General features: G+C 46.0%; 1 protein-coding gene across 1 annotated transcript; it reads right to left on the bottom strand.

Moving 5' to 3' along the window:
* Nucleotides 1-1,155: 1,155 nt before the first annotated feature.
* On the bottom strand, nt 1,156-12,650 carry LOC127686103 (vomeromodulin-like). The gene is made up of 14 exons (XM_052183984.1): nt 12,309-12,650; nt 9,882-10,380; nt 9,471-9,572; nt 8,592-8,747; nt 7,712-7,796; nt 7,307-7,364; nt 6,499-6,569; nt 5,220-5,366; nt 4,491-4,613; nt 4,262-4,329; nt 3,979-4,009; nt 2,866-2,926; nt 2,097-2,176; nt 1,156-1,381 (listed from the first exon to the last, which is right to left on the bottom strand). Exons 1-14 carry the CDS (start codon nt 12,571-12,573, stop codon nt 1,358-1,360), a joined length of 1,770 nt encoding a protein of 589 aa, XP_052039944.1. The 5' UTR covers nt 12,574-12,650; the 3' UTR covers nt 1,156-1,357.
* Nucleotides 12,651-12,867: the final 217 nt, after the last annotated feature.

Below are 12,867 nucleotides of genomic sequence, written 5' to 3'. Positions count from 1 at the left end.
ATCTTGTTCATATTTCTAGTTTTTTGGCATTTATTAGCTTCCCTTTATTTACTTAATTTCTTAACTTTTTGGCTTGTATGTGTATATTTTTTAGATGTTTATATACATAAAGGTGTGTGTATACATATATGCAGGTACTTGGATAATTCTGTGTCTGTCTGTCTGTCTCTCTGTGTGTGTATGTGTATGTGTGTGTATGTGTGTGTGTGTGTACGTCAAAAGGCAACTAGGGATGGTTGTTTTATATTGTCTTATCTTTTTTTTTTTCTGTGATAGTTTCCCACAGGCATGGTACTCAGAAAGCAAGCTTGGCTGCTGACCAGTAACCCCTAGGAATCCTGATATACCTGTTTCTCCAGATTCAGAAGATGTGAGCCCAGGTGTCTTTTGATGTATGTGCTACAAGGTAGAGTGCTGTAAACAGTTATCTCTGCAGCCACTGATGTCTTGGCTTTCATTCTGGGTCACATGGCTAGGAATGTACTGACTGGCCTAGGACATACACAAACTTTTCTGTACAGTTTGTAGTGGTATCAAGCTCTTACGTGCTCTGACCCATCTCATGTTTTGTGTTTAAACTGGGCTTCTCCATTTTTAACTTGGAGAATTTGGGTTCAAGCTCTGTTGGTTTGAATTCATCATGAAGTATTTAGTGTTGGAGACTGTGCTAGCTTTCCATCAGTGTAACAAGGTAAGCATCTTCATCAGGGAAGAGGTAAATGTAGGCTCAGTGACAGAGGACCCAGGCTGTGACCTATTATTGTTCCTTTGGTCTTTAGGCCTGTGGCTAGCAGTCCATGGCCATGGGAAACAAAGTGCTCACAAGAGAGAGGCAGGCCTCCCCATCTGCTTGAAGGGCAAGATCCCAGTGACCTAAAGAACTACCTCAGACAGCACAGGTCCCACCTCCTCCCAGCAGCACCAGGTGGGGAGCAAGGCTTTACCACCTGAGCCTTTGTGAGGCACTCCAGATCCAAGTATGAGAGGGAGGTGAGGGGCAGAAAGGTTTAATCATTGTCCCTGGAGCCTGGAGATCACAGGATTTTGTTGTCTCAAGTTACTGTTGATCCCCAAGTAAGAAGTTCTTTGCATGCTCATGAATATGCATGAGCATTGAGGAACCAGTCATCTCTCACTTTTGCATGCAGGGAGTGTTTATTAAGGAGCTGATTACAACAATGCCCTTTTCCTCCAACTGTTCTTGTCCTTTGTCACTCAAGGCAGAGGATTCTGGGCATGCTGAGGAGACCATAGCTATTGTCTCCTGAATTATAAGTATGGGGTTGAAAGGGCATGGAAAAACTTCTCAGGGGGTTTTGCTGTCATTCAGTACTGCTGTAGTTCAGTCCTGCTGGTTTCAGCTTGCTGCCTGAAGGTCATTCTGAGGGGAGAGAAAGAAAATAGTTTCTGCCTTTCACACTGGAAGTTGACTTCAGGTGAGAGAATTGCCAACCCCTCCATCCCCCCAGATCCCCAGATCTGTTTCAGGGAGGGGAGAGGACATCTGCCAGTGAGCACCCTGCAGAGTTTAGACTATGAGAGAAGGAACTGGAAGGTGAGTCCTCTGGCAGGAGGAGATCCATGCAGAGGAGGTCGTGATCCATCTCAGGACAGCAGTTGTATAGCACTGACTCCTGTGTTCACAAGATTCTGAGTGAAGCACCTGCTGGTGCTGGAACCATGCTGGCTGTTTAGTAACTGTTCTGTTTACTGCTGTGACATAACCTACTATGGGCTGTGTGTCTTGTCACTGAGCTATAGCTCAGATGTCATTCATCTGGTCTGGTCCCTGATCAAGGCTGGCCTGTGGTAATGGCCCCTCATAGGTTCAACATAAAAGAATGAGAGTATAGAGAGCCCTTGTGGACAACTGCTGACAGTCTCTCAGTCAGACACTCTAGGGATTGATGTAGGCTCAGCTGTAGGAAAGTATGGGCTCTAGGACAGCTTAAGGTTTGAGGCGTTTGAGAGAAGCTGCTGTTTCTGAGTCACATCTGACGATGCTTGTACAGGTAGATATGTGCAAGGTCCTGGATTTGAGGCAAAGCAAAGCAAAAGAAACAAGGAAAGAAAAGAACCGTATTTCTGTCACTTACTGATCTCAGTAGTTTGACATTGGAGTTCGTTAAAGTATTTGAAGACACTCCTTCAGGAATATTCATTTTTTTATACAGTTCTGAAAAAGAAAGTATCATTTTGTGACAGGAGTTAAAGGAAATGACAACCTGATTGGCTTGTGTGACCACAGTCACACGTGGGATCTCTGTCCTGTATGTAGCCCTAGGAGGAGTCACTGTCACACCCATTCAGCATGGTGGCATGAATACTGTCCATCCCAGGCTATTGGATGGTGTATGGGAAGAGAGGCCCCTAAAGCAGGTGGGGACCTGGTGGCCTCCTAACACTGATTGCTAGTGATGGACTGACTGGCTGGCACTCATTTGAGGGTCAGTGCACTATTTGGAACTACAGTAGAACTAACCAGGGACGTGTACACCTGGCATGTGGCACCATCGTTATTGTTGTCCAATGAGGGACAACCTAGCTTTCAAGTGTCTACAGGGGTGAGTGACCCAGGTCCACTGTGCAGCTGTATATACTGATGGTCATGGTCCCAAGAGAGGTGTGGACAAGGTATCTTGGGAACTTCAGAGGATCTGTTTTCTCCTTTACCACCACTTGCTGCCTTTTAAGCAAAGAGAAGGTAATGTGTGTGTGTGTGTGTGTGTGTGTGTATGTCTATGTGTATGCTAGCAGATGACAGGGTGGCCTTGTGCTTGGTGCTTTAGTGCACTTTTTGTGTCCTCCTCCCACCTCTCATGGGCACTAACTGTGCCAACACTCACTGTTATCAACTCCACATACCATTGAAGCTGGACCAGGCCTTCTTTGTGACTTCAGACATAATGCCTTCTACTTCTTCCTTCTGCAAGACATGGAGACATTTTCAGTAGAGCCATGCAGTCCTCTGCTTGTCCTCAGGGCTCAGGAATATTATCTCAGGCTGCTGGTTCCTGTGGTTCTCTAGTTGACAGGTCTGTCATGTGTCAACATCAAATGTGGAGATGTTTCTCCGTGTATCCTTAGGTGTCTTGTCTTTGGAAATTTAGGGAGTCCCTGTTGGTGTTGTTTCCCCTGTGGCTCCTTGAGCAGAGGTATTGGCCTGGTCAGTGACACCCTGCTACAAGGACAGCAGGTGGCCTTAGGACATCAGGAGCAATTTGGAGGCTAAAGGAAAGAGGACTGTCAGTGGCTAGTCACTACTGCCTGCTTTGATGTAAGTTCGAATGCATGCATGTCTGGGTGTCTGTGTTCTGCTGGTCCCTTCTCTCTCTTGTGGCCCACCTCTGAGCATGAGCTGTTGCTTCTCCATCCATGCTTCCTAAATGCTCACCCTCCTCTGTGGGAAGTCACACTACTGCAGTAGTGGGTTGTGGTGCCACTGTAGCAGTGCCCTGCTGTCTACACACAGTGGATGCTCTTTAAACTCTGCCCTTTAACACCCAGAGGTCTACTGTTGGCATAGAGCACTGTGTCCCATGTCTATGAGTAGCTAGTGTGAGGTCAGGGGTTAGTCCTTCTTAGTTCTTTTTAACTGAGCCATAGCCTGGAAAGCTCTGTCTGTCACTTCCCTTGCTAAGGAAAGGAGGAGTGATTGCTGGCCTTGGAGTCACCATAGAATCAGCTTATTCCTGACTCCCATTTCTCATTGTGTTACAGGGACACATTTCCTAATCCCTTCTCTGCGCACACACTGTGGGTCACTGTTTTGCATGTGGCACAGACTTTCAGTGTCTTTGTCTCCCGTTATGTGATTGTGTGTGTGTTCCTCATAGCCTCCACCCACAAGTCCTGTGGGAATTGCCAATAGGCATGTGTTCCCTTCCCCAGGGGCATTTCTTTTCCCCAGTCTTGAATCACTGTGTCTCTGACTTTGATGTGATTTCCCACCTAGTATTCAAGGGCACTTGAACTTACTGCCTCGGGTGGCACCACAGTGTGTTCGGACCTGTCAGCAACAAAGTACAGAGAAACATTAGGTTCATGAGATGAGTATTGCTCAAGTTTAGATTTCAAGTTTAGAGTTCAAGTCTTATCTGAATTGATTTGAGGTGAGTCATCTGTAGACTAGGCACTGCTTGTCAGAATAGACATGGGAATGAGATCATGTAAGCCTTAATTCCCGGTTCCTTTAATTATTGAAATATTTGCTCAGAACAAGATCCCATTATGCCTGTGTGTTGCACAGGGTCTGTTGTACCTTATGAGTTTGATGTCTGGTGTCAGTGTGGAGTTTGAAATCTTGCTGCCATGGGAGATGAATAATTTCTGAAATGACACAAGAGAGCATGTGTGACACAAGGGGACCTGGCCTTTCCCTCTGCTGTGGGGTCAGCAAGGCATAATGGGCCTCAGGCTTTTGGAAAGAGTCCATCCTGCTCATCCAAGTTCTCCTTCCACAGCAGTCTGCTCCATTTCTCAGCACTCACCGATTCCCCAGTGGCAAATTCCTCGCCATCCTTTCTTATGTCAACCTTATAGAGGACTCTGAGCGTATTGTTTTCCTGGGAGGCAAGTGCTATATAGGTGATTTGTGCTTCCAGGTCATTCATCTGTGGTGAAGAAGAAGAGTTCAGTTAGTGTGGGGAAGAGGACAGAGGTGCCATATCATGAGGCAGGCATGTGTCCTCTGTCTTTGTGAGGATACTGCATTCTGGCTTGTAGGCTAGCTTGCCCAGCTTGGGTGCTAGTGCAGCTGAGAAAAAGAAATGCCAGGGCTTTCCCAGCCCTTGCTTCTGTTTACTTCAGTGTGTGGATGGATGTCGGGACAGAGAACTTGTGAATGTTCCTCTCTATCAAGCCTTTCAAAGATGAAGTATCTTTGTCTGCCCTTGTGTCTCAAAGCTCTCAGATGACCACTTGTGGACTCTGTGGTGAATATACTTCTATGCTATTTCACATGAGGGTGGTGCCTAGAGAAGTGGATGACACACGCATACTGTTAACATTACTGCCCTTCCTGTCCCCTGACCCCTAAGCCCTGAGCCTGCTCCTGATGCCCCACTGATGAGGTCCAGGCCTCGGCCTGATCATGAAGTTTAATGTATGTCCTGTGTCATTGATCTTTTCAATGTTTGCATGAATCATTTCCCTGAGAAGTGACAGTCTCAGCTAATACCCAGAGTAGTAGAGACCTGTGGCTGATGTTGGACACTCACCTGGACAGAGCTGTTCTTGGCCACATGTTTTATAAGTGTCTTCAGTGTTGAGGAGGAAATGGTTACAGCAATGCTGGCATTTTTGGGATCTGGAGGGAGCCGACCTCCAGGCACAGGGACAGTTTTGTTGCCTATATTGGCTTTAACCTAAGGAGGGGAAAGCAGAGGAACATCTTTGTGAAGTCACCAGAATATGTATATGTTTGCCTGTCACATCTTCTCCTTGACACAGTTCTATAGAACTAAAGGCCAAGCTGAGTCATGTTTCTGTCATTTTCTTCTCTTCCTGTCTCTTCCCTCTCTCTCTTCTCTTCCATTTCCTTGCCTTCCCTCTTTCTCCCTCCCTTCTCCCTCCTTCCCTTCTACATTTCATAGCTCATCATACAAAGGCATAAGTTCTTAGATATTGTGGATTTTCTTGGATATTCCCCCTCTCCCCCCCATCCTCCCCCTTTCTCTGTCTCTGTTTCTGTTTCTCTGTCTCTGTATCTCTGTCTCTATCTCTGTCTGCCTTTCCATCTCTCTGTCTTTCTATCTCCCTCTCTGTCAGTTTCATTCTTCTGTTTTATATGCCCTCTCCTGTAACATGTCTGACCAATACTTTCTTTCTGGAAGGGATGTTGGCACATCAGTGAGGAACACCAAGGACAGTGACACATGTCCGTCATCACCTATGCTTGCACATCTTGTGCAGGCCTCCTTACTCCACACCGTGACTGGAACATGTGAAATTATGTGCAGAGTCTGTTACCACACGTGTGCTGTGTACAGAGATCTGACCCTCAGCTTGGCTATGTGCTCTGTGTATGTTTGCAGGTTGTTTGATGAGCTTCCTCCCATGTTATGTAGTTTTTTGCGCTTCATCAAGTGAGTGGAGCCTTTTCGATGGATCTCAGGAGGGAAGCTGAGCTAACTCTGCCTCCCCCTTCATCACTTCAGTGGCCTGCTTCTGCCTTCCTGGTTGGGTTGTGGGTGGTTGGAAGAGCAGGGTCTTTTTGCTTGTTTGTGTGTAGTTCACTGAGAATGGAGATGTGAGCTGGGTCATGCAATGCTTGTCGCTGTTGGAGTGCCTCAGAGGCATTGTCCTGTGGAGGTGAAGGGAAAAGTGCGCTAGGCTGAGCTTGTCCTAGCTGGGCACTCAGGAGATTGACCCCAGGAAGAAGCTGAGGCGTCTGAAAAGAGCCCATGGTTTCTCTATTCTGACATCTGATGTCTTTTATTGCCAAGGTATGCTTCCAGCATTCATCCAGTTGTCATTGAAAAGCCAGTGAATACTTACACAGTAGAGGATGGAAAGTCCTTTTGGAGACATCTTGGCAGTATGAACTTGGTAACTGAATAAGCCGGAAGCTGCAGACAGAAGAGACGGACGAATCAAGGGAGACCAGACAAGCACCAAGGCTGCTGTGCCTCAAACCCTGTTGCTCTCATTTCCCTCTAGACAGCAGTTTAGACAACTACTTCTGTCTTCCTGCCAGACACATGGAAGAGCTCTAAGGCTTCTACGACTCTGTCTCCAGGTGTGCTATGAACTTTACAGTTACTAGAAAGGATTTCTTTCTTTTCTTTTCATTCTTTCTTTCTTTTTTTCTACTCAGAGATGGAAAGACTGGCTAGCTAGAGCCTGCCATTTGTTTACTTTTGGACTTGAGAAATGTGCCCAGTTTCCTACTTCACCTCTCTGAGTGGTTCAACCCATTTTGTCCCACAAGCTGTGACTGTTGTCATGTTTTTAGGGATTCTCTGGGGTTTCCTGATCTCAGACAGCCAGAGATAAGGGCCTGGGAAGGCCCTCAATTCAGACTCTATGCAGTGTTGCCCTTGAAAGGTGTTTGGGTTGGGACGATCCAGGCAGACCCTTCAGAAGCACTGGGTCCCATCCTCTTCCATAAGGCAGAATCCATGTACAGCAAGGGAAAGTTCACGTGGACCCATGTCATCTCTAAGTGTGCTGAGGAATTTGTGAGTCTTTGTAGTTTTGGAGGGTGAGATCTGAGAAGTCCATCTTTGTGGTGTGCCACCCTATGAAATCTCCCAAGGTGCTGGGGCCATCCACGCTCTAATAGAAACTCTAAAGAAGTACTCACTGTTCTTGCAGTTGTTGAAGTCATTGAGGACGATGGCACAGGAGTTGGATTTCTCCATCTGTGAAGTCAGCACACAGACCTTAGCTGAGGGAGCTTCAGTAGCCTGTCTTGCCACACTGCCTCCTGCCCTTTTCCCCTTGACTTCCTCTCATGTGACACTTTCCTAGCCTCTCCTGGGCTGAAGTTATCCATAGTTGCCATGTGTCATGATTTGTATGTAGTTCTGCTGCCAGGCAGTGTAGTTCAGATGTGCTGCTTGTCCAAGGTGGCCCTCGGGCTCCAGGGGGCCCTGGCTTTGTTCCTAATGCTCTCCTAACATCAGGCCTGTGAACTTTTCTCTCCCTCTGTTTCCCCAGTGACTTAGCTCCCTGTGGGAATCCTCTGCCTTCCCTTCCTTGGACTTACATTTTCATTTATTTTTGCTGTCAGGAGTACTGGGATGACTGAATTCAAGGGCAGAGGCACAGGCAGAGGCACAGTTTCTTTGACTCTGTGAAAGAATACATGTTGAAACAAGTGATCCTTGTATTTCTAGATTCGTCTATGTGTTAAAGAAATCATCTCACTGATGAAGGAGTCAGGACGGTGCCTGTGATGTCATTATGTGGAGGACCTGAGCTCTTGGTTTGGTCTTCAAGGAAGATGCAACGGTACCTGACCAATGCACAAGACACCTAGTCCTGAGGTCCACGTGGATGACTTCATCCTTCAGACAGTGGAGCAAATTCATTCACATTCCTGTTTGTTTTCTTGTGTAGTTGTGGATCAGAACACACAGCTTTCTATGCTCTAGCTAAAGAAAATGTAATAGATCCTCCCTTGGCCATAGCATAGGGAAGTAAAGAAAGTGAAAGCTGGGCCTGTGCAGGTTGAGAAGTTACAGCCTGCAAGCTTCTCTGTCCATGTGTTTCCCCAGTGACAGTGTGACCCTAAGTCAGTAGAGCCTGCATGCTATTGCTGGGTCAGGATAGGGGAACTAGGCCACACAGCTGACAGATTTTCACTGTGGAGCCACATGGTTGCTGTTTTGCATTTTGGATCTGATCAGTGTACAGTTCATGAAACATATGGGATGGGTTACTAAAACAGGCAGGAGGAATGATGTAGGTGTGAGAAGGCTGTACTTCAACAAGTAGGATGTTGCTAGTGAGCTTCTAGCTAGCTGGTCAGCATTACCCGATTGTCTGTTGTACTATGGTGGACCAGTTCACCTCTGGGAAAGCTGCAGGGGCCTTCTGAGACATGTTTGAATCAAGGTAGTAATGAAAAGAAAGGGTTTACGTACGTCTCTATTAGCTGAATGTTCATTTCCTTGACCTGCATATGGGTGTCTTGCACATCAAGGTTGACGCATTGGGTGTTGTTGGAGGAAACAGCAATTCTCATTGTTACGTCCATCTGAGACTGAAACTGCATTAGGTTGATGACTGGTCCAAGCAAGCTGTGGAGAGGAAGGTAAGGGTGAACAGAGTGCTGCCTGAGGTGTGGGGCTCCAGGGGATGGACAGGCATTTGGGAAAGAGCTGTGGGCCAGGACCATCCTTTAGAGGGCAGGACTGCACATCCCAGTCCACATGGTCTTAGGGTCTCAGTCCCTTGCCACAGAGAGAAGAGCCTGGTCATTTGGGGGCAGCCATTCAGTATTTCACAAACAATTGTCTTAGCAAGCCTGAAAAGGTCACCCTAATGTTCACCCAAGTCTAAGGATTGGATGTTCCTTATTGAGTACATGAGAGACATCCATCTGCCAGAAGCGACTGTGGCTACTTCTTATTTTTCAGTATATGGATATGATTGAAATACATATATAAATATGATGTATTTCTTTTTTTTTGTTTTTTGGTTTTTTGGATTTGTTTTTTTTTCAAGACAGGGTTTCTCTGTATAGCCCTGGCTTTCCTGGAACTCACTCTGTAGACCAGGCTGGTCTCGAGATTAGAAATCCTCCAGCCTCTGGCTCCCAGAGTGCTGTGATTACAGGTGTGTGCTATCACCACTAGGCTTGATGTATTTCTTTTTTGGGAGAATGTATTTTATTGTAAGACTGGCTCTGTGGGAAGCCAATCCTCTTTTGTCATATTATGTCTTTGTCATCTGGCTGTAGCATAGGGCATGTGTACCCTCATCCAGGCTGATCCAGGCAGCCATTGTGTAAACACACTCACCCTTGTCCTTCTATGATGGCAGTAACTGCGGAGAGAACTTGGATCTCATCAGCTCCCACGGCTATATCCGTGCTGTCCACTGTTACTTGTGAGACCTTTAATCTGCATAGCGACAGCAGAGACTCAGTTGTGTGCCATGGCAACAGCCTGGCCCTCATGAGAAATACCTGTGAGTCAGAGAGTTCACCACCAACTGATCCCAGCCAATCCCATGGGCCCCGAGCTTCCCTTTCCACCATGTAAAGGTTTGAGCTCAAGGAATCCTGGTCCTATTTTGCAGAGAGACTTCCTGGAGAACTAAGTATGTTTCTCCATGGCAGGGTGGCTATCCCTGGGATTGCTGTAGTTGAATCTGAGGGTTCTCCAAAAGCAGCTTCTTTGTCCAAAACCCAAGAGTAAGAAAGCACTTACTTGAGCACAGTTTCTTTGATGTCCATCTTGAGCAGATCTCCAAGTGGCTCCTTGATGGTATCTGGGACCATATTGGTCACTTTGTCATGGACAGTATCTTTTAGATTGCTTACATCTTCAACGATGTCATCTAGAGGCTTCTTGATATTGGAGAGCCCATTCCCATTCAGCAGTCCTTTTCCAGGGCCCTTGTCTCCACCAAGGTTTAGTAAGCCACCCAGGACATCTGTGCCTGGGAGGCCCTCTGGGATTAGCTGACCAAGACCACCAGCAACCTTGGAGCCAGATGAGTGCTTTGAGGAATCCTCATTACCTTCATTGCCTAGGAGTCCACCAATGCCAAGGCCTCCTCCCCCATTTAGGAGGGAAGTGACATCTAAGATAGCAAGCACATCAGAGTCCTCCAACGTGGTTATCAAACTTCCAATCATGCCTCCCAGGTCAACATCATCACACTTCACCAAGTTCTCAATCTGTGGGGGCAGTGTCTTCATGAGGTCTAAAAAAGATCAAGAGAGAGATCTGGTGTCAGTTCTGCCCTTGCAATGCTCTTTTCTGGATGATAGCATCTTGAAATATGGGGCACATAGGGACTCTGTATTCTGCCTTCCTAGTTTGAGTTTTGTCTCTGCCCTAGTTAAGAGTTAGTTTCTGTCAGAGAACTATCCCTTCTGTGACACGAACAGCTCCTTTTAGCCTACAGTGATATAACTTGTGAGCAGAGTGTTTCCTTGAAAGGTACATGGACATGGAGTGAGGGTGGGACCTCATTTTTGTTTGTCATTTTTCTTCTGTCTTGCTTTTTTATGCTTTTATTTACTTTTAATGCAAATGATATAAAAAGATTCCAACTTCCTGGCCCAGACCCACTTGCACTCGGTATGCTGGGCATCTGATCTGGTCCTCTTCTGGTGAAGAGGGTCATCAGGCCAACATGGTTTTACTTGTTTGTTTGTCCTTGTGTACAGTTCCCAATTGCAGGTATGTTCTTTAGAGTCTCTATGGCTTCCCTGATCACAGTGTCTTTATTTGGTGGAGATCTATAATTGGATATGGTGCATGTCTTGTAGACAAAGGAAAAGGTTATGAGTGTCATTATCTGTTACAAGGTGGAGGGTCTACAGAAGTGTCAGTGTCTTGAAGAGTAAAGGACAATTATTTTCTTTCTAGGCCATTATGTCCCAGATATCTCTGTTCTTTTTTTCATTTTCCTCCTATTAATCTGGAAGATTCTTTTTCCTTGAATGCGCTATATTTGAAGGAAGTACTTCTGTGCCTTTTTATTTTGACCAAGACTTGGGTTTTCGAGGCCAGAAAGGAGCTTATTTTTTCTCCCTCGATCTGATTTAAGTAGGAAGAGGTAGATGAAGTGCAGGTAATTTTTGAAGAGGCTGAGTCAGCCACGGTTTGACGAATTGTCAAGGTTCTAGAATTCTTTCTCTGAGTTCCTTTCTGGCTGTACAAGGAATGGCATAGAACAATGTCAGTGAAGTATTGATTGTGGTTAGCCTTGCTGAATCTACAGCTGAAGATGATTGAGCCAAGGAATGTTTCTGGCTCAATAGTGTCACAGTTGAAGAAAGTTGAAGAAAGCATCTTTTCCAGCCTAGTTGCTCCTTCTCAGCCCAAGAGTTCTGTGCCTCATAAACTGGTTTTTTGAGGAATCTTATCTCTGCCTGTTCATTGGCTTATGGCCTCTATCTTTATCCTGCCACGCTCTGATGCAGGGCTTTGCTAGACCATTACTGTAGGAAACTGCTAAGAAAAGTGTAAGGGTTTCTTGGCATTTATCCCACGAGTCCTATCCATTTTCTGTTTCTCAAAGAGAATTACATCTTTGTGCTCTTAGCCTTTGAGAGTCTCGGGGAATAGAATTTTTATCTCAGAGAACAATGTTTATCTCCAGGAGGAGATGAAGAGGGTTTTGAGAGAACATATGTGGTCAAGGGCTTGTAAGACAATACTAAATTTGTTGTTTTGTCATGCTGAACATCAGGCTGAGGGTTGTGGATTTGCGGGAGTGGAGGCAAGCTTCAGGCCCAGCAAGACGGAACCTGTAGTGTCACATAGCCTCTAGATGGTAAGAGTCAACTGGAAGGCAGATAGTGAGACAGCCATTGTAGCTGGACAGTTCCTTTGTCCAGGGTAGCATAGGCTTGTCCTGGACCACCTGTGTGAACATACAAGCAACTTCACCTTATCCTAGTGTGTTCGGATGAGCTGGATTCAATCTCTTGCTGCACCAGATTTTGTAGGTATGCCCTAATGTCCCTTGACTCTATAGGCCCCAAGCATATGTTAGAGTGTCATCATGTTTAAATCTACTTGTTCAGAAAGTTTCCTAAACTCCCTCTGATCTCAGAAATGAGCAGCCTCTGGAAAGTGTGAACAGGACTCAAGATAAGATGTGAAATGGATCTTACTTACAGTCTTGGAGTTTGTCACTGGAGAGGAAGTATCTGGCTGCAGGTACACACTTGCCACCTCTGAATGGAGGTACAGGCCTTTTGGGAGGTGTCCCTTGATGCTTGGGTGGACCTTTGAGGTCTGGGGAACTTGGGAGTACTGAAGGGATATTGAGTTGACCAGGCACAACTGCAGGAAGACTTGCCAGCACTGGTGGTGTTTCTACCAGGTCAAGTGTTCCTGCTTGGATGCTCAACATGATGGCCAAGGCCTGGAGAACCCACATCTTTGTGTCTGAAACCTGAAGAAGAGAAATGGGTCACAGGTCACATTCCCCAGGGATCTTAGAGATTTCATTGAACTTTGTGTAGATGACTCCCTGGTCCCTGTTAGAGTTTATTACTGACATACTTGACAACCCTGTTTCTCCTCTGTTTATGGGAATTCTGTTTGATATATGGCAGTAAACATCTTGATGAACCCCTCATTCTCCTTTATTGTTTCTCCAGTGCCTCAACATTTTGCTAGGATTTGTTGCAACAAGTCATCCCTAGCATATATGTCCCTGCTACAGTTTTGT

Source organism: Apodemus sylvaticus, chromosome 5 (genome assembly GCF_947179515.1).
Source record: "Apodemus sylvaticus chromosome 5, mApoSyl1.1, whole genome shotgun sequence".
NCBI lineage: Eukaryota > Metazoa > Chordata > Mammalia > Rodentia > Muridae > Apodemus > Apodemus sylvaticus.
This window is presented reverse-complemented; position numbering and strand designations above follow the sequence as displayed.